Source organism: Natrix helvetica (assembly GCF_964273705.1).
Source record: "Natrix helvetica genome assembly, chromosome: 1".
Classification (NCBI taxonomy): Eukaryota; Metazoa; Chordata; class Lepidosauria; order Squamata; family Natricidae; genus Natrix; species Natrix helvetica.
In genome coordinates, this window is record NC_138548.1 from 191,145,483 (window position 1) to 191,169,311 (window position 23,829).

Consider the following 23,829-nt stretch of genomic DNA (forward strand, 5'->3'; position numbering starts at 1 on the left):
CTGACTCGGATGTCTCGCCAATGGAAGGCAGATTGAAATCCCCCAGGACCATGAGCCTGGGGAAATCAACCGCCAATCCAGCTAATAGATCTAGCAGCTCCGGCAGGGCCGATGAAACGTAGCAGGGAGAAAGGTATGTAACAAAAAGGCCCACCTGAACTCCAAGGCCCCACTTCACAAAGAGGGACTCACACCCGCCTATCTGAGGCACAGTGACCTCCTGAGGTCTGAGACTTTCCCTAATAACCACCGCCACCCCCCGCCCCTGCCTTGGGCTCTTGGCTGGTGAAACGCCCGGAAGCCTGGTGGGCATAGTTCGCTAAGGGACACCCCCCCTCATGGCCCAACCAGGTCTCCGTAATGCCCGCCAGGTCCGCTCTACCCTCTTGTATGATGTCGTAAATGAGGGGAGCCTTATGTACCACAGACCTGGCGTTAAGCAACACCAGCCGGAGACCAGGGTCCTGTAATCCCAAGCACCCGGGGGTGCGAGAAGGGCGATGAGGGTCGGAAGGCGCGATCGCTCTAAAACAGCAAACCTGCGTCCTCCGAACAATATTTGGCCCTCGGCCCCCACCATATCTGCCTCTCCCACAAACAGTAGAGATGGTGAACCCCCCCAATGGAATGGCTTAGTGTCTCTCCCGGAATCCCAACCCTTCCCAGCCCTCCCAACCCGCGCCCATTAGTCAGCTCTGGCCTGTGCCCTGGCAGACTCCCCCCCAAGCCAGTCTGAGCCATCCAAATCAACCCCCCTCCCCCCCTTAAAATTTGGTTTAAAAGCCCCTGTAAAAAGCCCCTAAGAAATCTCTTCTTCGCATGCCACCTCTCGGGATCCCAAGATCCATCATTAAGGAAGCGTCTTGATAGGTCAGAAGGCCATCCCTGGGAAAGGGGGAGTTCCCGGAGGGAATAAAGTTCTGTTGCAGTATAGCATAGAGGAGAGTGTGGCATCAACCAAACGGGATGACATCATGGGGAGATGGAACGAGGAGATGACATGTCCATGGGGGGGGGCAGCCAGCAGTGTTCAAGGGGGTAGCAGGAAGCTATGTCCATCATAAAAATAGTCGGTGTTGGGGACAATATGTAAGGGTAACGGACAGCTGTCCAAAATCGCAGTAGATGCTAGCTTGCGAGGTGGTGAAGCGGCCAGTGATGGCGGCAACGAGGACAGTGGCGGCATCGGCGGCTGCTCCAACTCTGACTCCAACAGCTAAGCTCCGCCCATGCCAGCTGCACACACATCCATCGCCAGGGCCGCACTCCGTTGACCCAGTCCATAATATCACAGGAGGGGGGCAAATGGCCAAATGGCACAGTACGGTAGCCCAGGCAACGGCGGCAACACCGGGGAGGCACAACGAAGGACCCCCCCCACTCCAACCGCGCCCATGCCAACTCCCGAAGCCATCTTCCGCTGGCGTTAGTATCCATGCCAGTATATATTGGTTTGATAAGAGCAAATTTGGTATAAATTTTAAATGGTGAAAAAAGGGGAAAAAGTAAATTAAACCTAGTCAAACTATTGTTAAATAAATGATTGATAATGATAATAATGTAACAATTTGTAATTGACATGATAAAAGGGAAATTGGATATAAATTGTAAACAATGATTAAGAAAAGAGGTCTAAATTTTTTTTTATTAAACATAATTTTTATTTTAAATGTGTTATAAGGTATAATGTGGTTGGATGATATTGAAAATAGATAATGGAATGCGAATTTGTGGTTTTGTTTTAAACTTTGGAATGTTTGTTATAAAGGGACGTTAAAACAACTATAGTCATATGAAGGATGAGGTATGATGATAGCAATATATATATATATATATATATATATATATATATATATATATATATATATATATATATATATATATATATATATATATACACATATATGTGATGTAAAATATATAACTTGATATGAATCATAGGTGATGACTGTGGAAGGGATGCATGAAAGTTCTTTGTAACCAATTGATACACTTTCTACAATTTGTAATGAAAGATGATTTTAAGGTGTTTGTGTTTATTCAAAAAATTTTAAATTTTTTTTTAAAAAAGAGAATGGAATGGGCCAGAAAGCATTCTTTTAAAATAGAATTGATGGCAAAATGTGATGGAGAAACATAAAAAAAAACACATTTAAGGACTGTTACCCTGTGAATATTGGATATCCACAGTATTGTGGATGGATGGATGGATGATGTGTCATCAAGTCAGTGCCAATGACAACCTGATTCAGTAATCATGCAAGAGTATAGAAACAAATTCCAAAACTTACAGGGGAACATGTTGATCTTATCATGCCATTATATACTAAATTAACTATATCCATTGATTTTCTTTTATCTTTTTTATGTTATATGCTTGAAGATATAGGGTATATTCTTTCGCCTAGCATAAAATGATAATACTTTAGTTTATCCTACTAAATGAGTTCATTATTTTTAATCTCATCTTTTGTCAAGTTCTTCATTTGTCCTGTGGCTCCCTCATATTGACCTTCATTTATAAATATGTGCTATTAATTTTCTTAATGTTCCTGCCTCCCTGCAGTCTTCTAATGAAGCAAAAGAAATTTCTCTACCATTTCAAGAACATGAGATGGGCTAAAGGCCGTCATGAAACTTACCTTTGTTATGTAGTAAAACAGCGGAATAGTGCCACATCCTGCTCCCTCGATTTTGGATATCTGCGTAATAAGGTAAAGGGACACAGATTTAGCTCCCATTGGATCTTTTCTAGTAAAGGCGTACAAAAAGTGAAAGCAGGGGGAAAAGCTGCCTTGGACTCCACATGGTCAGGTAACTCTGGGTTTTTGCTTATTTCATTACAGTACATCATTTTGCTTATTCAAATACTAGTCTTCCTGTGAACCAGTGAAAGGGCTGTGCAAAGAAAAAAAGCAATGCTTCACAAAGCACAACTGAGTTTTTGAAATGCTAAAGCAACTGTTCAAGGCAGCTACCATATTTGTATATATCTGTGTGCATACACAGACCACATCTCTGGGGCCACCAGCAAAGCATAATGATGGGTGAGGAGAGCTTTGAAAATCCTTTGGTGGGTGCAATTAACATGCATTGAGGAGTGTTGACATGCTTCATGAAGCATTTATTTTGAATTATTTTTAAATTACAATATAATATGGATAATGTAGTTTTGATTTTTGCATAAAAACTCCTACCCTCCTCCAGTTATTTTTCGAACATTGGACAGAATGATTATTTTCTGTGCCAAAATTGCCCAGTCTTTGGCAAAAAGTGAAGCTGGTTCTAGAAACATTCTTCTTTCCTCTCCAATGTTTCCAGGTTACACTTTCATTTGTGTAATAGATTTCCATTAACCAATTAAAATTTATTTATTTATTTATTTATTTATTTATTTATTAATCATTTTTATATGCCGCACCCTCTCCACCAAGGGACTCGGGGCGGCGTACAATTTACTACATAACAAATAAATGACAAGGAGGAGATATACAAAAAGCATTATACACACACAATAAATAAATAATCAATTAATTAAAAACAGCAAAAGGCAATTAAAAAACAATTAAAACACCCAGAGTCAAACCTAATTTAAAATTGTATCCAGAGGGATTAGAATAGCTATAATTCAAGCCAGGCCGGCTAGTCGGAACAGGTGGGTCTTGAGTTTCATGCGGAAGGAGCGGAGATCGGTTGTTGTCCTGATGTTTTCCTTAATCCACTTTGGGAAGACAGGGAACAGATTTCATTACAGTCTTCTCATGAATTCCTTTAAGATATTTGAAGAGTTCTATCCCATGTCTATCCCATGATATTTGAAGAGTTCTATCCCATATCCCATTGAAGAGTTCTATCCCATTTTTCAAAAGTCTGAGATAGATTTTAACACTTTATTTCAATAGCAAAGACAGCCTAAAAAGGAGGAAGGCAAAATTGTGATATTCTGTTATATAGAACCTGGTGGCAGATACCTAAATATTGTAGAAGCAAATAATGATGGTGAAAGAAAGAGAATTTGATTTCAATATATTAGAATAGTTCCTTCTAAAAACCTAACATCTTGCACCAGATGTATTTATATCTTTTCATGTTTTGCCTATCCTATCCCTAATTGGTCAAGAGGCTTAGAATACAATGTACATCACACTGAGTTTGACTTGTGATTGTCCAGTCTTTTTGATCCACCAAATTTTCTATTGCCTTATCTTGGTCCATCATCATATTTTCTATTACCTAGATTCCTCCTCTTTTTTATCAGTCTAATTTGTTGGCCCCTCTGCTAAGATCTGAAAAACAGTTGTTTTCTATCCTAAATTTCAAATTTGCATACTTGCAAGTTATTTATGCTAACCCAAGTGAATTAACAAGTTATACAACGAAGACCCATAGAGTTTTATGTACTAGCAAATGCCTGACCTCAAGTTTTGTTAAAATGTCCATCCTTGTGGGGGTGCAGTACACATTAGTCAAATGTTTTAAAGAATATCATATTTAAGAAGATCAGTACCTCTTTTCTCTCCTTGCAGAATATAGAGTAATGGATTTAAATTATAGAAAGCCAGATTTAGATTGAATATTAAGAGGAGAAAAAAATATCCCCAATAAATATAATAGGACCAATAGACCAAAGATCTTTCTTTGGCTACACTCAATTTTAGTTTTCTTTAAAATTACCTTGAAACATTTGACCTCATTCATCACTTCTAAAGAGTCTTTTTCCTGCTATCAAATTAGAGGTGGGTTGCTCCCGGTTTGGCCTGGTTTGACCGAACCAGTAGTCGTGATTTGGCCTGACCCACAGAACTGGCAGTGATCCAGGCTCGCCACCCCCCGAACCGGTTCCCTGGTTTCTTCTGCCGTTGACGGCATGTTTCTGCTCCTGCACTGAACAATTTTAAGCCGACTGCGCATGCACAAGCAACGAGCGGTGGGCACGCACATGAACAAAGCGAGTAGCGCGTGCGTGCAAAGCAAACCGGTACAACCGGTACAGGAACCCACCCCTGTATCAAATACCTAATGAGGGAAAAATGAAATAGCTGCCTTTTAATTGATAATTTTAGGAATTGTGCCTGGAAGCATCTCAATGCCAGCATGATCAGTATAATGGAACTAGATGCATGTTGTAAAGAAACAAGACAGGTAACTTTTAAAGGTTAAAAAAAGCTCTGAAACTTAAATCATATATATGTAGAAATCTTATTTGAAATGACCTCCTGATTAATTTATCACCCCAAAAGTGCACCTTCATCACCCAATATTTCTTTTTATAAATGGCAAAACAATACCTGGAGTGTGTTAAATTAAAATGTGTTGTCCACTCAGAAATATTGTACAGACAGACAAACAGACAGATTCTTTGACTTGATATTATTTCTATGTATGAAGGAGTGTGGATATAGGAGGAAAACAATCAGATACATACAATTTTTCACTAGCAACTTGACATGAAGTCATCTAAGAAAATATGTTACAATCCTGATTGGGATTGAGCCTGTAAAAAAAACAATATCCTTGTTTTTTTATAGACTTTTTATATCTTGTTTTTTATAGGCTCTACCTTTCATTGTATGATGGTCATATCCCAGTTTTTCTGTGCCATTGTTATTTAGTCAGGTTGCCATGTTGAAGTTCTCTTCCTGCGTTACATTTCCACTTGGGATCTGGATCCAAGGCACTGCTACCGTATTACTTGGTTCACCTCCTGGAGCCCATGTTACGATTGTGCCCGGCATGTGGCTGATTTCTTGTGTGCATATCCTAATCTGACACTGCGAATTTTTGCTGCCCGTTTGTATTTCTGTGAGGAGCGCAATGCTGAGCCTGAAGGGTTGAGACGTCTACACCGTGCAGGAGCTCAGATTGCCATCATGACCTTCAAAGGTAAGATATTACAGAATGATGGCATTAGAATAATAAATAATTGTGATTGCAAAATATAGCCAACACTATAAAGCAGACATGTCCAGCCCATAGGCTGTGGACACATTATATTAAAATATCTATATCTAAAAACTATAACCAAAACTTTGCAAAATGTAAGTTTAGTATCTCTGTTTTAGAGTTTCAAAACCACTTTCACCATTATGGAAACCATAATTAGCCCTCACTGGACCGAATAAAACTACCATAGTCTAATAACAGGATATTGAGGTGGAAATAATATTGGGAATAGGTAGGGAAAATATCACATGCTTTTTATAATCAGAATACAGAATAATAGAAGGGGCCTTGGACATCTTCTTGTCCATCCCCCTGCTGAAGCAGGAGACCCTATACCATTCTAGAAAGATGGCTGTCCAATCTTTTCTTAAAATCCTCCAGTGCACCCACAAATTCTGGAGGTGAACTGTTCCATTGATTAATTGTTGTCCATAATAGAAAAATGCTCCTTCGAGCTATGTTGGATCTCTATTTAATGATTTTCCATCCATTACTTCTTGTTCTGTCCTCAGGTGCTTTGAAGAATAGATCTGTCCCCTGTGATGGACTCTCAAATATTGGAAGACTGCTATCAGTCCTAATCCTTCTCTTTTTTTTTTTTTTTTTTATAAATATTTATTTATTTTTCTTTAAAAAGACAAGACAACACATAAGGTACAAGAGCAGGGAAGTAAAAAAAAACACATTTTCATCAAGCATGTCGTTTGGTTACAAGTTTTTGTGCGATGGTTTTTACAATTAAGGATGCGGTCACTAATTATCCATTAAATATAGTTAAATATTTCATTGAGCATTGCATGTTCAAGTTACCATAGTATTCTTTCTTTTATGACAACCCTTATTTCTTTATCTCTATAATTATGTACTAGGTAGCAATAGGTCTTTATAAAATTGTATCACCGTTCTCTCAAAAATAAAGGTGGAGATTAAGTCAAAGAAAAAAAGAAACTCATTACTTCATATAAGACATTTCTATTTTCCATTAATCTTAAAGTTTCCAATCATCCTCAACTCCAAATTTAATTTCCCGTTATTATTTGTCAATCCATGTAGTCATTAAATATTTTAATCTATATTCACATCCATTGTTCATTACATCATCATTATTCCATTTTATATTATAAAATAGTCACCAGCCACAATCATACCTAACAATTTAAATCATCTCACTCTTATACATTAAATACATTATTATTCTTATCTCGTATAAGTAAATGGTCTATTTCATAATAAAGGCTTAATATGTATAGAAAGAGAAAAAAAAGAGAAAGAAAAAAGAGAGAGATTTTTTCAAAACATTAAGTATAACTTTCTATTATTATTACATATGAGATAGGGTAAAGAAAAAGAAAAGATTCACTTCCAAGTTTTTTTATCCAACCATTGATAAAACAAGTCCCATACTTTATAAAATTGCTCATCCTCTAATTCTCTAATTTCAAATGTAAGTTTACTCATTTCTGCACAGTTCATTATCTTCCGAACAATTTCCTCCTCTGTTGGTACTTTCTCATGCTATCAGTCCTAATCCTTCTCTTTATTACACTAGACACACCTGGTTCACACAACTGTTCATCATATAGCTTAGCCTTCAGTCCACTAATCATATTTGTTGCTTTTCTCTTTCTAGAGTCTCAACTTTTTTTTGTGGTCACCAAAACTGGATGCAGTATTCCATATTTGTTCTTACCATTGCAGTATAAAGCGGTACCTGCACCTCACGTGCTCTTACTATCTCTTTGTTGATGCAGCCTAGGCCTGCATTTGCTCTTTTGGCAGCTGTAGCACATTGCTGACTCATACTTAAGTAGTTATCCACTAGGACACCTAGGTCCCTCTCATAGTAACTGTTGTTGAACGACATTCCCTCTATTTTATTCCTATGCTGTTGATTTATTTATTTTTTTGCATAAGTGTAAAACCTTATTTTTCTCACTACTGAATTGCATTTTGTTGGATAAGCCCAGTGTTCAAGTCTCTTAAGATTCTTTTGGATCTTGAGCCTATAATCTAAGGTGTTGGCTATTACCAGAGCTTGGTGTCATTTAAAATTGTTATGACTTTCCCTTCTATCCCCTCATCTAGGGAAGATACTGAAGAGTAGTAAGTGCAAGATAGAACATTGGAATACCCCATGGCATGCTTCTCTCCATGTGAATGTAGTTTCATTAAGGATTACATGCTAAGTACAGTTGGTCAGCCAGTTATAAATCCATCTGGTAGTATGCTGTCTATCCCACATTTTTCTGTCTTAACAAGAGGTAGGCTATAGTCTACTTTGTGAAATGCCTTGATGAAGTGTGGGTATACTATGTCCAGAGCATTTCACTGGTCCACTAATTTAGTCATTGTCAAAGAATGCAAAAAGGGCTGTCTAGCACTTTTGACAAATACATACTGGTTTCTGGAAATAGCTTTGCTTATTTCTATGTGTTTACAGTTCTGTTGTTGATTATCTTTTCCAGAATCTTCACAGATATTAATGTCAGGCTGATTCTTCTGTAGTTTCCTGGATCCATTTCCCCCACTTTTGAAGACTGGAAACATATCAGTTCTTTTCTAGTCCTCTATTAGTTCCGCAGTACTCCAAAATCCTTGACAGATATGTTTCAGTGATTCCAAGATCACATCTGTCAACTCCTTCTGTCAACTCCTGGGATGCAATCCCTCTGGTCCTGGTGATTTGAATTCATTTAGAGTGGATACGTCTTTTCTTGTCTTGCCTATTTTGATTTATATTCTAATCTGTCTTTTAAAGTATTGTTTTAATTAGATTGGACTGTTTTTTTTCCTTTTGTTTAAAGATAGATGCAAATAATAAATTAAGCAGGTTTTTTTTCTCCCTGCTATGTTGCATCTTTTTTTATTTTTTTAAAGTTTTATTTCAATTTTTCTTCCCCCTCCCCCCATCATACATATTTTATGGACAAAGTGTTGACCAGGTCATATTGTATACATCTCATTTATAATCATTCAGTAAATTCTAATCTCCTCACTTTCATTAATATTCATCTCTTTTATATAATCTTTTATCTTTTCCCATTAATTCATTTAAGCTTACAGATCATTACTAATCTTTACAAATTAATCATTTTTACTCATAGATTTACTCTACCAACTTCGATCATATTATTCTGTATACATATTACTTTATCTTTTCTTATTCAATTTTTATACATAGTTAACATCACTATATGCCCTCTATTGCTTTTTTTTTAGTTTTTCCAGATATTTACCCTGTTTCTTCTAAAAAAAAATCTCACGAATTCCCCTTTCCCAATTAATAGTTTAAAATTCCCCACATTGTTTAAATTACATTCAAAATTAATAGTATTATCAAATTATCTATTTTCATATCCCCATCTACTGATCTAACTCTTTATAATTTATATTAATATTTACCCTATAATTATACCTCTCTTCTGTTAACATTTTCCTTCTTATCCATCATCTCTTGCTCTTTTGAGGATCCCATTTTTTTGTCATTTTTTGATCTGCCTTTAATCCCACTGTCTTGGAGGTTCTATTTCTCTTTTCTTTATTTTTATATGTATTGCATTTTCTCCTGTTTCCCATTTATCCCTTTTTGTTTTATTTTTTGCACCTCCCACACCAAGACTTTCATTTGTTTCCGCAAAATATGTCCCTTTTTGTCTTTTAGCTGCTTCCTTCTTTTTTGAGGAGGACTTTCCTCTTTTCCTTACTAATCTTTCCATCTTGCTATAGATTTCTGTGGCTTTGTCTAAATGATTGTTATTTTTTACTTCTTCCTCTTCTAAATTTTTAGTTTCTTGTATTCACTTACATTCCCCCCTTCAAATTCTTCCTGTTTTCTTTTCTATATGTTTAAACACATTTTCTGTTTCTTTATTACCTATCAAAGATTCACAAGCTTCTTTTAACATCAAAAGTATTTCTCCATATAGCTGAAAGTCCATTTTAGAACTACACTATATTGCCAAAAGTATTCACTCACCTGCCCTTACTTGCATATGAACTTACTGTAAGTGACATCCCATTTCTAATCCATAGGGTTCAATATGACCTCGGTCCACCCTTTGCAGCTATAACAGCTTCAACTCTTCTGGGAAGGCTGTCCACAAGGTTTAGGAGTGTGTTCATGGGAACTTTTGACCATTCTTCCAGAAGGGCATTTGTGAGGTCACACACTGATGTTGGACGAGAAGGCCTGGCTCTCAGTGTCCGCTCTAATTCATCCCAAAGGTGTTCTATTGGGTTGAGGTCAGGACTCTGTGCAGGCCAGTCAAGTTCCTCCACACCAGACTCTGTCATCTATGTCTTTATGGACCTTGCTTTGTGCATTGGTGTACAGTCATGTTGGAAGAGGAAGGGGCCAGCTCCAAACTGTTCCCACAAAGTTGGGAGAATGGAATTTCCAAATTGTCTTGGTATGCTGAAGCATTCAGAGTCCCTTTCACTGGAACTAAGGGGCCAAGCCCAGCTCCTGAAAAATAAACCCATACCATAATCCCCCCTCCACCAAACTTTACATTTGGCACAATGCAGTCAGACAAGTACAGTTCTCCTGGCAACCGCCAAACCCAGACACGTCCATCAGATTGCCAGATGGAGAAGTGCGATTCGTCACTCCAGAGAACGCATCTCCATTGCTCTAGAGTCCAGTGGCAGCGTGCTTTACACCACTGCATCCAACGCTTTGCATTGCACTTGGTGATGTATGGCTTGGATGCAGCTTCTCGGCCATGGAAACCCATTCAATGAAGCTCTCTGCGCACTGTTCTGGAGCTAATCGAAAGGCCACATGATGTTTGAAGGTCTGTAGCAATTGACTCTGCAGAAAGTTGGTGACCTCTTCGCACTATGCGCCTCAGCATCCACTGACCCCGCTCCGTCAGTTTACATGGCCTACCACTTCGTGGCTGAGTTGCTGTCATTCCCAAACACTTCCACATTCTTATAATACAGCTGACAGTTGACTGTGGAATATTTAGGAGCGAGGAAATTTCACGACTGGATTTGTTGCATCCTATCACAGTTCCCCACTGGAATTCACTGAGCTCCTAAGAGCGATCCATTCTTTCACAAATGTTTGTAAGAACAGTCTGCATGCCTAGGTACTTGATTTTATACATCTGTGGCCATGTAAGTGATTGGAACACCTGATTCTGATTATTTGGATGGGTGAGCAAATACTTTTGGCAATATAGTGTATCTAACAATCTTTTAAAACCTCCCCAAATATCTCTCTTTACAGTTAATCCAAATTTAAAGTCTATTTAGTTTCCTTGTTTTTCTTCTTTTCTTCAGTTATTCTCTTCTCTTCAAAGGTAGAGTGCTCTGCTATATTAGTATAGTCTAATAGTAATTCAGTTCCAAAAATAAACAAATCCAGTTAACAATTAGTTTTCTTCAAAGACAGCAAAAAAAGGACAAAAGAGAAACACATTAACCCCTTAAATTTTCTCACAATGTCCAAATTATCTTTCAAGGTCAAATCTTCCACCTCCTATTTTATCTATTTTGATCTTCTACTAAACTTTGTAGCAGTTTTTTCTCTCCAATAGACGGCACTCTGAATTTCTATTCCATATATGGTACAGCTAGTTAAACAAAATATCCAGGGAGTTTAAAATACACATTAAAAATGCTATTTTCTCATTGTTATGAAATTCATTGTTATTTTTTCTTTTTGAATGCTTTGGTTTCCCCCTGCTTCCCAATTGCATGAATTCTTCTTGGGTTTTTTATTTTGTAGTCTCAAGGTTTCCCTCACCACCAAGTGCCAAAGCTCTGAAATTAATTTAAGAACATCAATTTCATATTCCCAAAAATTTTATTTAAGTGAGCGTTGGCAATTATCTCACCCAGCTCCAGCATTCTGTCAAAACACCGCTCAAGCACAATTCTTAGTTTGGTTGCCCCAACTTCAAGATGACCTTCAGAAAATGTGACATCAACCGGAAGTCCCTATGTGTCATCTTCTTGCCACCTTCCCCCTTTGGTGGATCAATAGTTTCCTTGTTTTTTTTTTCTTTTTGACATGTTAAAAGAAACTTGGTTTGGCTGTATTATCTTTTTGCATGAAAACAGATACGAAGACTGAACTTAGCAGCTCTGATTTCTCTCTACAGCCTGTTACTTCTTACAATCTTCTCTCATTAGTGGACTGATCATTTCTTTGACTTTTTAAATTGTTTCTTATATGTTGAAAGAATTTTTTTAAAAATATTTTTTATATTTGTTACAAGTTTTAGTTCATCCTGAGCTTTCATTATTAGCTTTTCTCATTTCACCTTTGCAGATTCAGGCTATTTGCTGGTATTCTGCTTAATTATTTGTCCTTCTTTGTAATTTTCAGTTTCATTAATTTCCACAATATCAACACTAGCTTTGCTACTAACCTAACTATTCAAAACCAGTAATTCCGCAAGGAGAGAGGATGGGAATGGGGATATTTCAAAAACTAAACACATATCCTAAAAGAAAATACACCCACGACCAGCATTGAGTGGAGCTTTTATAAACTTTAGAACAGCGGTTCTCAACCTGTGGGTCACGACCCCTTTTGGGGTCGAGCAACCTTTTCACAGGGGACGCCGAGGCGCCTCCCGTAGAGAGGCTGGCGAGAAGCCAGCCTGAAGGGAAGGAGCGGCTCGGGTTCCCCACATGGCGGAAGGAGAGGGGTATGGGTGTGTGGAAAGTAGGAGCCAGAATGGAGGCGAGGAGGAGGAGAAGAGAGACACTGGGAAAGCAGCTCGCTCCGAGTGATGGAGGTTGATGGGCAAGGTGGGGAAAATAACAAGGTGGGGAAAATAAAATAAAATAAAGGAACGTGGGATGCGCATATGCTGAGATTCCTTATTAAGACTGTTCCCCATGCTTAGCATGGGTAACAGTCTTAATAGACTTTGGCCACTCTCCTGTGGCTCTCTGCTGACCCAATCGCGCAATCTGCTCTTTGCCCTGAGAAGGCACGAGCCTCTCGCCTGCTTTTGCAATTCCACGTCCTTCGCAGGCAACTCAGTGCCGAGAAGAGATCCAGCCCTTTTCTTGTGCTCATCTCTTGTGTGCGTGCGCGCAAGCAAAATATCAAGGCGGAGGGGACAACGACTCTCCTCCCACTGTTGCCACTGCACAATGAGGTGATTAACTGGGTACGAGCGCAGGAGACTCCTCAGTGCCAGACTCAGGTCAGCGCAAGCCATGGTTCCCTTCGTGTTGGCTCAGGAAGGAGGATAATGGCGAGACATCCGAGTCAGCTCGGGAGTTCATGGCTTCCATGACAGCTATGGACCTAACTCAGTTAATTCAAGACCCCACCCATAATGGGGGACACACGCTCGACCTGATTTTTGTCTAGATTTAGAGGATATTTCTATTCAACCCTTGTCACGGTCTGATCATTTCCTCATCAGGCTTGACTTCCATACAGCTACCCCTCACCACAGGGAGGCGGAACCGACTAGATGGTTCCGCCCCAGGCACCTGATGGACCCCGAAAGGTTCCTGATGGAGCTTGGGACTTTTCCTGAATTCGTTGCTCACAGCTTGACTGAAGCCCTAGTGGAAGCCTGGGATAGGGCTGCCGCTGGGGCTTTGGATCGTGTTGTGCCTTTGCGGCCTCTGACCCGGTGTCAATCCCGGATGGTTCCCTGGTTTACAGAGGAGCTCTGGGAGATGAAACACCGGAAAAGACGCCTAGAGAGTGACTGGAGGGCCAGCCGGTCCGAATCTGATCGAATCTGATCGAACACTAGTAAGAATTCATATTAAATCCTACTTAGTGGCGATAGAAGCGGCAAAATGGCAATATTTTTCCGCTCTTATCGCGTCCGCAGATAACCGCCCAGCCGCCCTGTTTAGGGTGACCCGCTCCTTACTTAACCAAGGAACTGGGGAAGACCGCTTGCAGGGTAGGGCTGAAGAATTTGTTCAGTATCTGCAGGATAAAATCGCTCAGATCCGGAGAGGCTTGGACTCTGACTGGGTAGATTCTGACTATTATCAGGTTGGCACTGGAGGGAGGATTCCATGCATACCTTTGATCTCATATTTCTACAATCTAATTGTCAAATATGATTTATGATGCAGGACAGAAGGGGGGAGTTAGGAGGGTAAAGTTCAAACGCAATTAAGCAGAAGCCAGTTTAGGCTCCACAGAAGTAACGCTAAGATGTTGATCCTAACAAATGAATGGGTTTTGTTTGAACTCTGTCTCGAGGCTTGTAAATTAATTAGGTCATCTCTTTGGAACTTCACACAACCCGTCATCATTTCATCTCTGTTAGTAAGAATGAAGTCCAATAACGGACCTTCTAGTTCGCTCCTCTATTGTTTGGGTGACAGTGTTTGCAAGGTTTGTCAGGTACCTGTTTGATCTCCCATTTGGTGCAGAGTTTGTCTTCCAGTTGATGTCAGGGTAGAGTTCTCCAATAGCAGGGGTGAAATGTGAATGGATTGGATCAGATTGGGTGAACTGGTAGGTATGATTTGAATCGGTTACCCAAAACAGTAGAAATCACCCTGGTTGGCCCTGCCCATGCTTGCCAACTCACCTGCTCACCTCTTCTGGCCACTCACTTGGCCCTTCTGGCCACTCGACACGCCCACCCAATCCAAATGTTTCTCCCTCTATTCACAGTGGAGCTGCTGCAGCCTGTCTCTTTCAGATAGTCCCCAGGAGGGAGGGAGCCAGAGGACAATAAAGGGAGCAGCAACTCCGCTGTGAACGGAGGGAGAAAAGTTCAGATTCTCTCTGCCACAAATTCAACATTAAATGCAGCAGAGAGAATCTGAACGTTTCTCCTTCCATTCAGAGTGGAGCTGCTGCAGCCTGTCTCTTTAAAGTAGTCCCCGGGAAGGAGGGGGCTGGGGGAGACCATAAAGGGAGCAGCAGCTCTGCTGTGAATGGAGGGAAAACATTCAGATTCTCTCTGCTGCATTTAGCATTGAATTCTGTGGCAGAGAGAATCTGAACTTTCCCCCCTCCATTCCCAGTAGAGCTGCTGCAGCTTATCCCTTTAAGGTACTTTGACCCCCGGAGGGAGGGGGCCAGGTGGGGACAATAAATGGAGCAGCAGCCCCACTGGAAATGGAGGGAGAAAAGTTAGGATTTTCTCTGCCACAGCATTCACTGTGAGCCCTTCTCGTGCTCATACACACATTTTTTTCCTCTCTGGGTTCTCTGGTCGTGGCTTGGTGGTGGTGGGGTCCTGTGACTGAGTGAGCATGGCCCTGAATGACATCGAGCTGGCCATGCCCACTCAGTCACAGGACCACCACCACAGAACCGGTAGGGAAAAATGTGAATGTCACCCTTGCCCAATACTATTGCAGTGTGCTTCTGGCACACCTTAGCTAACTTATTAGCAAAAAGTTCATCTATTGCCTTTCATTGGATAGTCTGTAACATACACCTATGGCAGTGTCATTCCTGTTTCTTTCTATAATATCCAAGGTTTTCATCTTTGTTTTTTTTGCACTTCTGTAGATTTTTTTTAACAGATAATGCAACTTCATTTCTTTTTCTGTTAGGTCTGTTTCTTTTGAACAGTTTAAATTCTTCTAGCAATATGTTCCAAACATGGGTTTCATCTCACCAAGTTTCAGTAATGACAACAATGTCATTCTTGTCCCCATGTACAAAGATTTCAAGTTGGCCTTGCTTGTTCCTCATATTTTTGAGTATTGGAGTCCTGTTTGGCTGATCCTGTGTTTGCTTCATGCATCTCTTGTTTTGTATCTTTGTTCCCCTTCTTTCTTACCACTTGATTCACTGCCATCATGCTTGGGATTAGGATTTGAAAATTGTTCTCCCTGCAATTAATTTAATTTAGTTTACTCCAGATTACATTTTGCTGATTTTTAGACAAAGAAAGGTAATATCATACAATTAAATTTAGAAGATATCTGCATTATGACCTTGAAGCAAAATAAACTAATTATACTCAGTATGATTATATATTCAGATGAATATAAAGGCTGTACAAATCCTTCAAAAGATTAGCATGGGGAGGCAGGTGGGAACAACTTCTAAAAGAGTCAAATGAGCCAGTAAAGACAGAGTTGCTTTATTTCAAAAGATATGTTTTATACATACTCCCATGAATTCTCAAAGCAACTCTTTCAAAAGATTTACATAGCCTTAGGAGATATCAAACTGAATTTGAATGTTTCATGACTCTTTCTTATCAGACTATTTTTACTGCTGGAACACCTTTGTGGAAAACCGCAAAAAAACCTTCAAAGCCTGGGAAGGACTTCATGAAAATTCTGTGCGTCTTACCAGACAACTCAGGCGTATTCTTTTGGTAAACATTTACTTCTCTCACTGAGCTTCCTTCTTTGCTACTCTTCTCTCACTTGTCATTCCCTACTTCTCCTTGGTGTAAGCAGAATCACTGCCCTCTATTTGCTCTTCTCTTCTCTTGCCTTAGTTTTTCGTTCATACCCTCCCCTCCCCTTCCTATTACTGTCATTCTTTGTTATCTTGTCTCATATTCCCATAATTGCTTTTGGATCACTTATTTCTCCTTGATTCACAGCCTCTTTATGAAATTGATGACCTGCGAGATGCTTTCCAAACCCTTGGACTTTAAATTCTGGCTTGGAAAGAAATGAAGATGAAAAGATGCCAACATATTTTGTGATAGTCTTCAACATCCAACTTTTTCTCCCAGTTCTTTCTTTCCTACCATAAGTATCAAATTGTGAAAAAAGCATTTTAAAGAAAAAAATGCCAAGGTCTTCTGAATGAACTTCTTTTGCATACTGGGACTTTTTGTACTCTCTCCTTCATGGGAAGAAGTCAATCCAATCGAACTGTCCAAGGCATGCGGCCACACTTCTATTACTATCACAAAGGTCAGCCAAATAAATAGATAATTTAGGAAGTTAGCCGTTTGTACTAAACAAAAGGATCTAATTAAATCTCCTAGAATGATGTGGAGGTCAAATATAAAACTTTTAAAATTGCCAGGGTATTTAGCATCCACAAAAAACTCTTGAGTTTTCATGGAAGAAAAGATGAAATTTGAATCTTGAGGCCTTAACACTGCATAGAAACAAATACATTTTACCATATTGTTACTAGTAGAGGCCCACTGTAAATCTGGAGGGCACTGTTGTTTTCACACTGGATTTACGCTTGGTCTTCATTGTGTCATGATTGTAAGCCAAAACACTCTTGCAAGAAAGTATTTTCAAAGATACACCAGAAGAGCCTCATACTTTGGATTAACAATGATGGCTAACCTTTTTCTAAAGATGTGCCAAAACTGTGTGTGTGCACGCTATTGTGCACGTGCGTGCCCACCCACCTGCACATGTGCGAGTGACCCCCACCTGCATATGCATGAGCGAACCCCCCCCCCCACCGTGCATATGCGAGCGACCCTCACATGCAGGGGGAATTTTCACCCTCCCCAGGCCCTGGAAGGTTTTCTGAAGCCTGGGGAGGGTGAAAACTGCCTCCCCCTGCCCTCCTTAGGCCTCTGGGGGGCCAGGGGAGGCCATTTTCACACTCTCTAGGTTTCAGAAAAGCCTTCAGAGCCTGGGGAGGGTGAAAAACAAGCCCAACAGACCAACCAGAAGTTCATTCCTGAACCTCTGGTTGGGGCGTTGGGCCTGTTTTTCACTGTCTCTAGGCCCCGGAGGCTTTACTGAAACCTGGGGAGGGCGAAAATAGCCTTCCCCAGCTCTCCGGAAGGCTGAAAATCGGTGGCCGGTGCATGCATACACCCCGGAGGTGAGGGCTGTTGAGGGCTGCCATGCCGGTAAATATGGCTACACGTGCCACCTGTGGCATGCGTGGTTTGCCATCACGGGTATATTAAATGTGTATAATGTGTTAAGTTAGATGTAGATTTTTCCATGCTATTTTTTTCAATAAGAACTAAAAAATAGCCACATTTTTTCATGTCTTACAACATTTACAATAATGTTATCGAATTAATTAAAGTAATACAAAATCTCTTAACTAAATAAGGACTTCTGACAAGGAAGTTATCAATCAGTTGGAGAAAATTACTTTTATTGATGAAGAATAATCATTTCTAAAATATTGCCTTTCAGTATATGCAAATTTATTCAATATAGGGACCACAGCGGTCTCTTCATTCACAGGCAAAGAGAGAAAGTTTTATTTATAATTTTACTATTATACATTGTGCTCTGCAAATGCTAGCGAAGTGAGGGAAAGCATTTCAGAGTTATACTGGAACAATTTGAGGGACCTGTAAAAATTGAGATTATTATGTACAAATATGTGTAATGTAAAATAAATATGTATTGCAATAATGATATTTTTTGACAATGAGTCTTTATTGATTGGCCCTTGGGCCATATCGAAGTGCAACGTTCCAGAAACAAATTATTACTAAAATTTGATAAAAACAATATAAAATGGAATTTGATAAAATACGATTTAAAATGGAACTGGAATAAAATACAGTCTAAAATGAAAGTGGAATAGAATACAATATTTTAAGATATAGATAAAATATGATAAAATTATATTTCGGTGTCACCCCTGCAATCTACCCCAATTAGTCCTACATATGCAGATTTCAACAGAACCATTTTGTTTAAGTACTGTGCTGTGTTAAATGTTCTTTTCTGGTTCTGCCGGACATAAGGTAAGTTGTTTTGATATGGGGATCCCAATGGGCCATTCGTTTGGTATATAGACCAAGATACCTGTCTCTCACCCCCTTATACAAGCAACAATCAAATAAGATGTGAGCCAGGTCTACCTCTGCCACTCTGTAAATGCAGAGATACTCATTGTAGGGTATAGAATCTCCCATATCTGACCATTGCGTCAAGCTGTTTGAATCTCACTCATGCAAATATCTCCCTAACATGTTTTGGCAGCTGTAACTTCAAATAGCTATCTACTTGAAAAGTATGTTTGTATTTACTCAGCAATTTCAAGATACCCACCTTACTAAAGATAGTTATATCATTTTGTGCTTCTATATCCTTAATTCTTTGGGCAGCTTTTTTTTTTAGTTCTTGTGTAATGCAAGAGAGGGGAAGGCCACAGCTTCTTACAAAATTTGTTAGTTTGGTGATCCAGGAGATTTGTGATTGTAATTTTATTTGCTCTAGTAGACATAACTTGGAGCAGCGATGGCGAACCTTTTTTGGCTCGCGTGCCATAAGTGGGGGGAGCGCAGGGGGGTCGTGTGCGGGCGTGCCGCACCCATAATGCAATGTGCGACCCTCATGCGCATGCGCGCACTATAGGCGCGACCCCCTCCGGGACCATCCGGAGGCTTCCATGACGTTTTTGGAGAGCTTAAAACGACCCTCTGAGCAAACCGGAAGTGACTTCTGGTTTGCTCGGAGGGTCGTTTTGAGAGCTCCGAAGGCTTCAGGGACCATCCAGAGGCTTCCCTGACGTCTTTGGAGAGCTTAAAACGACCCTCTGAGCAAACCGGAATTGACTTCCGGTTTGCTCGGAGGATCATTTTGAGCGCTCCGAAGGCTTCAGGGACCGTCCGGAGGCTTCCCTGACGTCTTCGGAGCGCTCAAAACGACCCTCCAAGCAAACCGGAAGTCACTTCTGGTTTGCTCGGAGGGTCGTTTTGAGCACTCCGAAGGCTTCAGGGACTGTCCGGAGACTTCCCTGACGCCTCTGGAGGGCATCCGGGGGGGCAGGGGAGGCTGTTTTCGCCCTCTCCAGACTCCTATAAAGCCTCTGGAGCCTGGGAGGGCGAAAAATGGCTTTAAAAAAGGGTGAACTTAGCTGTCCAGCGCGCACATGCGCGCTGGCCAGCTGACAGGGCAGCGCCTTGCATGCCCTGACAAATGACTCTGCGTGCCACCTGTGGCACGCATGCCATAGGTTCGCCATCACTGACCTGTGGAGTCTACCAGTCTCCATTTCATTGACTTTGCACCAGTAGTTATATGCTCTTATTTATTCTATTCTATTCTATTTATTCTAATCTATTCTTTGGGTATGCCCTGGGTTGGCATAGTGTAGGCAGGCATTGCTGTTTCTTGGCCCTTTCAGTTTCTTTGTATGGATTCTCAGCAAAAGACATGTGCATCTAACCTTTTATGGTGCCTTGCTTCCAATTAATTTTGTGGTTTCATTTTTTCAGCCATGCAAGGCCTAAAACTAGCGGCCATTCCATGTCAGGTGCCAACTATAAATGTAAGTATTTCTTTGTGGTTCCCAATGCCTATCTGTAGAGGCTCAGTGGCAAAAGAAGCTGGCTCCCCTCCCCCCCCTGCTATTGATCCATCTAATTGGCAAAAAGCTATGGGGTTTTTCAATTTCCTTACATTAATCCTCAACTTTCTTACCAGGGTTGGGCTGATCAAACAGCAGATGCACCCTGAGGCCACTAAAGCAGAAATTTTTATCCCCCCCTCGCAGTTGGGGATAAAGAGTCTTAGGGGGAGGGCAAGTGGTTTAATTGGTTTGCTTACCAGTGGTTCATCCTCTGGGTCGCTTCCGAATGAGTATGGTTCCTCCTGCTGAGAAGCCGGGGTTTCCTCCTCAAAGAGGTGAGGGGGTGGAGATTCTACAATCTCCCTGCTCCTCAGGGCCTTCTCCTTTCTGCGCTGGCCAGGTTTCATAGGTTTTCCCCCCAATGAATGCTCTCGTCTCCTAGCCGGTGTTTGAGAACGGCATTCTGCAGCTCGGTGCTCCTCCTTTCCACACTTGAAATAGGCTGAGGGTTTCGGAGAAGATGCCATTTGCGAATTGAAAGTTTCTTGCTTCCATTGGGGTGGGGATTTCTTCCACATTCGCCTCACTTGGTACTGGTTCCGGGCCATGTTGATCTCAGCCTCTTCGGCAGTGAGATACCACTCATGTAGGTGGTTCGGTGCACCTTGGGCCACGCAGGCATTGTAGAGGTCATCACTCAAGCCCATCCTTGAACCAGCTTACCAGGATATCCTCTGGCCAGTTCACACGACACGGCAGGTCTCGGAATCCTTTGGTACACTCTGCCACTGGCAGCCGTCCCTGCTTCACAACTTTAATGCGGTCGTGTGCTTCATGGTCTGCAAAACATCATCGCAGGGCCATTATGAAACGGTCGAAGTCCCGTGGTTCTGCCGCATTGGCATCATGTAGGGTCACCATCCATCTGGCAGCGGCTCCTTCCAGGGCTAGGGTAACCACCTGCACTCAGGATCCTTGGGTTTGAAAATCACGCCTATATTCTTGCATGTAGGTGAGCATGTGTACCACAAAGAATCCCAATTTTTGCAGGTTCCCATCAAACTTCACTCCAAGGGAAGGAGTTTTTCTTTCTAATTGCAGGTTTTGGGGTTGGTTGAGAGTGGGCTCCAATCCGCGTGCTAACTAGGGGGGAGGAGTGTTTGCTGGGTCCCCTGCTGCTGCTGCTGCACCCTAACCCTAACCCAAAGTCCAAATAGCTTTGGAAGGATTCTATAGATTGAAATCCTAAAGGGGAAAACAAATAAAGATGCCCGGGAAACTGAAAAACAGAGATTATAAAAGTCCAGTATAACAGAATGCTACAGAGGAAGAAAAACAAGGGACCCCAGAGAAAAGCAGCATAGTTGCATAAAGAACTCTCCCATAAACTGTGAGACAAAAAGGACAAGTATAAAAAATTGAAAGGACACATAACTAAAACAGACCACCAGCAAATAGCTTGAATCTGCAAGGATGAAATCAGGAAACCCGAAGCTCAGAATGAACTAAGTAAAAGCAGTGTATAATGCTCTTAAACCTGTTTAAGAATAAAAAATATTTTATCAGAAGTCTGGCTTAATATTTAAGAAAACGCATATGATGTCTCTTTAACTATTTAAATGGATTAAGGACATGTGTTGGTGTCACAGGTGTCTTACCTAGGGATGTAAAGGTGCATGTACTTTTATATTCGAAGTACCACATGTTGTTCATTTATTGTTTATTGTATGATTTTCAGGAAATTTCATGTAATGTTGATTAGAACCCCTCCAAGGTCCTTTTCAATTCTACATGTATATGAATTTAGTATTTCTCTTTAGTCCCCACTTTGACAGCTTCGTTCAAACCCCGTGTGCTTCCCGCTTTTCCTTGAAGCGGTGGTCTAGTAGGACCATTCCTTTCTGCCTGCCTCCCTTCCTTCCTTAGAGTTCATGAATCCTTGTTCGCAGAAATTCAACAAGTCAAGAAAAACGTATTCGTCTAAGCTGTATCTCCTGAACTACTAACCACCACAGCAGAAAGAGCTTGCGCGGGTCATTCACTTCTGCGCTGCCTGCAATCGAAATCAAGACCCGCCCAATACCAACAAGGATCGACCTCGAGCGCCCGGTCCCCATCACCATGGCAACTGCAAACCTCGCTAGTCAAGGGCTCAAGGCGAAATCAAGTCATGTGCTCCGGAAGAACCGCCTTTTGGCGCCCCCTTTGGCAGGAAGTGGGTAAACGAGAAGACAAGGAGGGGGAAGCCTGAACCAAGGAAATTAAACACTCGGCGGAGTGGTCGGTTTATATCGGAAAGCGGCTTTGACTTCGGGAAAGGCGATCTGCCGAGGGGGCGCAGTGGCAGCCCTTTGGGCCCCTCCCCTCCTTCCTGGGTTTCTTCGCGGCCGCCGCCGGCTCCCGGCTCCGCCCCGCCCTCCCGTCGCTGGGAGGGCTGGTCTGGGTCGTTGGCGCGCCCCCTTCGGGGTAGACGCTAGGCCTAGCTGGAACCAGAGGTAAGGAAGTGGTGCCCGACCCAGGACCACACCTACAGGTCGCTTTTCCTCTTGCAGCCGTTGTGGTTCTCCCTCTCCTTTCGCCCCATACAGTTTCGCACCATTTTTGTTAGTGATCTGCTTGTTCGTGGTCTGCTTTTCTCCCAGGTCTCTTGATTGTTCACACAATGAGTAGCGGTATCCCGGGTCAATTGTTTAGTCTGTCTTGCTCCACTCCTATCTGGTTCCTTTGATAGCTGCACTTGAAACACGTGTTTCCCGCGTTATTATTTTACTAGAGAAGACGACTGCCGAAAAGCGTCTGACCGACTTCTGTAGAATAAGGCTCATTTAGTTTCTTACTGATTAAAAGCATCAAAATACAAGGGAGATAACTCCGGAGCTGGCTAACAAACTTCCAAAATCTACATTTACTCCACTCAGAAATTCAAGATTTTATTGCGGCTAGATAAATGGCAGATAAAAGGTATCAAGAAATGCATCAGACTAAAAATAAAAATTAAACATAACTTGCCTCTGGTATCTAAACATCCGACTTAGAACTAAGGAGAAATTTTTTGATAGTGAGAACAATTAATCAGTGGAACAACTTGTCTTCAGAAGTTGTGGGTGCTTCATCACTGGAGGTCCCTGCTTGAGCAGAGGGTTGGGCTAAAATACTTCCAAAGTCCTTTCCAACTCTGTTCTGTTACCTGTTCTTTCCTTAGGATTTGCCCTAATTAAAACACGTTCTAATTTTTTTCTCTTGGACAAAGAAATATTCGCTCATTGAAAACCTAAACTGCAAATTGTGTCAGAACATTGTATTCGTCCTTTTAAGGAGAATGAAAATGCAAGCAGTTGAAGATTGATTCAGAACGCATGGGGGAATTATGTTATTTCTTTCAAAATTTCTTCCCCTGCTTCTAGCAACATAATTTCTGATATTAAATAAGTTCAGTGCCTTTATCGTAAGTTTCAGTAGAGAAAATACGATGAATACAGGTGCCTTAAGAAAATGTTCTCCAAAATTATAGCCATTAGTGCTGTTTGCTTGCAGGAATGACTTTTAATGTCTGGCAGAGTACATGGGCTAATTTTGCAATAGTTTTGAAATTGTTAACTTTACATTGATATGAGTCAGTGCAGAGAGCATGGTCCCTATAACTGTTTTTAGCTGTGCTTGAAAGTTTGCTCTTTTTTCCAGGGTTAGGGGTTAGAATGTTCAGGTGTGGGGGGGGGGAA

General features: G+C 41.1%; 2 protein-coding genes across 2 annotated transcripts in view; both read left to right on the forward strand.

Annotated features, from left to right (window-relative positions):
* Positions 1 to 2,546: 2,546 nt before the first annotated feature.
* AICDA (activation induced cytidine deaminase) lies at positions 2,547 to 16,539 on the forward strand (the record flags this gene model as incomplete). The annotated part of the gene is made up of 4 exons (XM_081946784.1): positions 2,547 to 2,714; positions 5,613 to 5,883; positions 16,120 to 16,235; positions 16,470 to 16,539. 4 exons carry the CDS (start codon positions 2,547 to 2,549, stop codon positions 16,521 to 16,523), a joined length of 609 nt encoding a protein of 202 aa, XP_081802910.1. The 3' UTR covers positions 16,524 to 16,539.
* Positions 16,540 to 22,291: 5,752 nt separating this feature from the next.
* Positions 22,292 to 23,829, forward strand: part of PHC1 (polyhomeotic homolog 1) — a 174,020-nt gene continuing 172,482 nt past the window's right edge. Inside the window, exon 1 of the mRNA XM_081936902.1 lies at positions 22,292 to 22,605. The gene's annotated coding sequence lies outside the window, so the exon portion shown is untranslated. The remainder of the gene's footprint in view (positions 22,606 to 23,829) is intronic.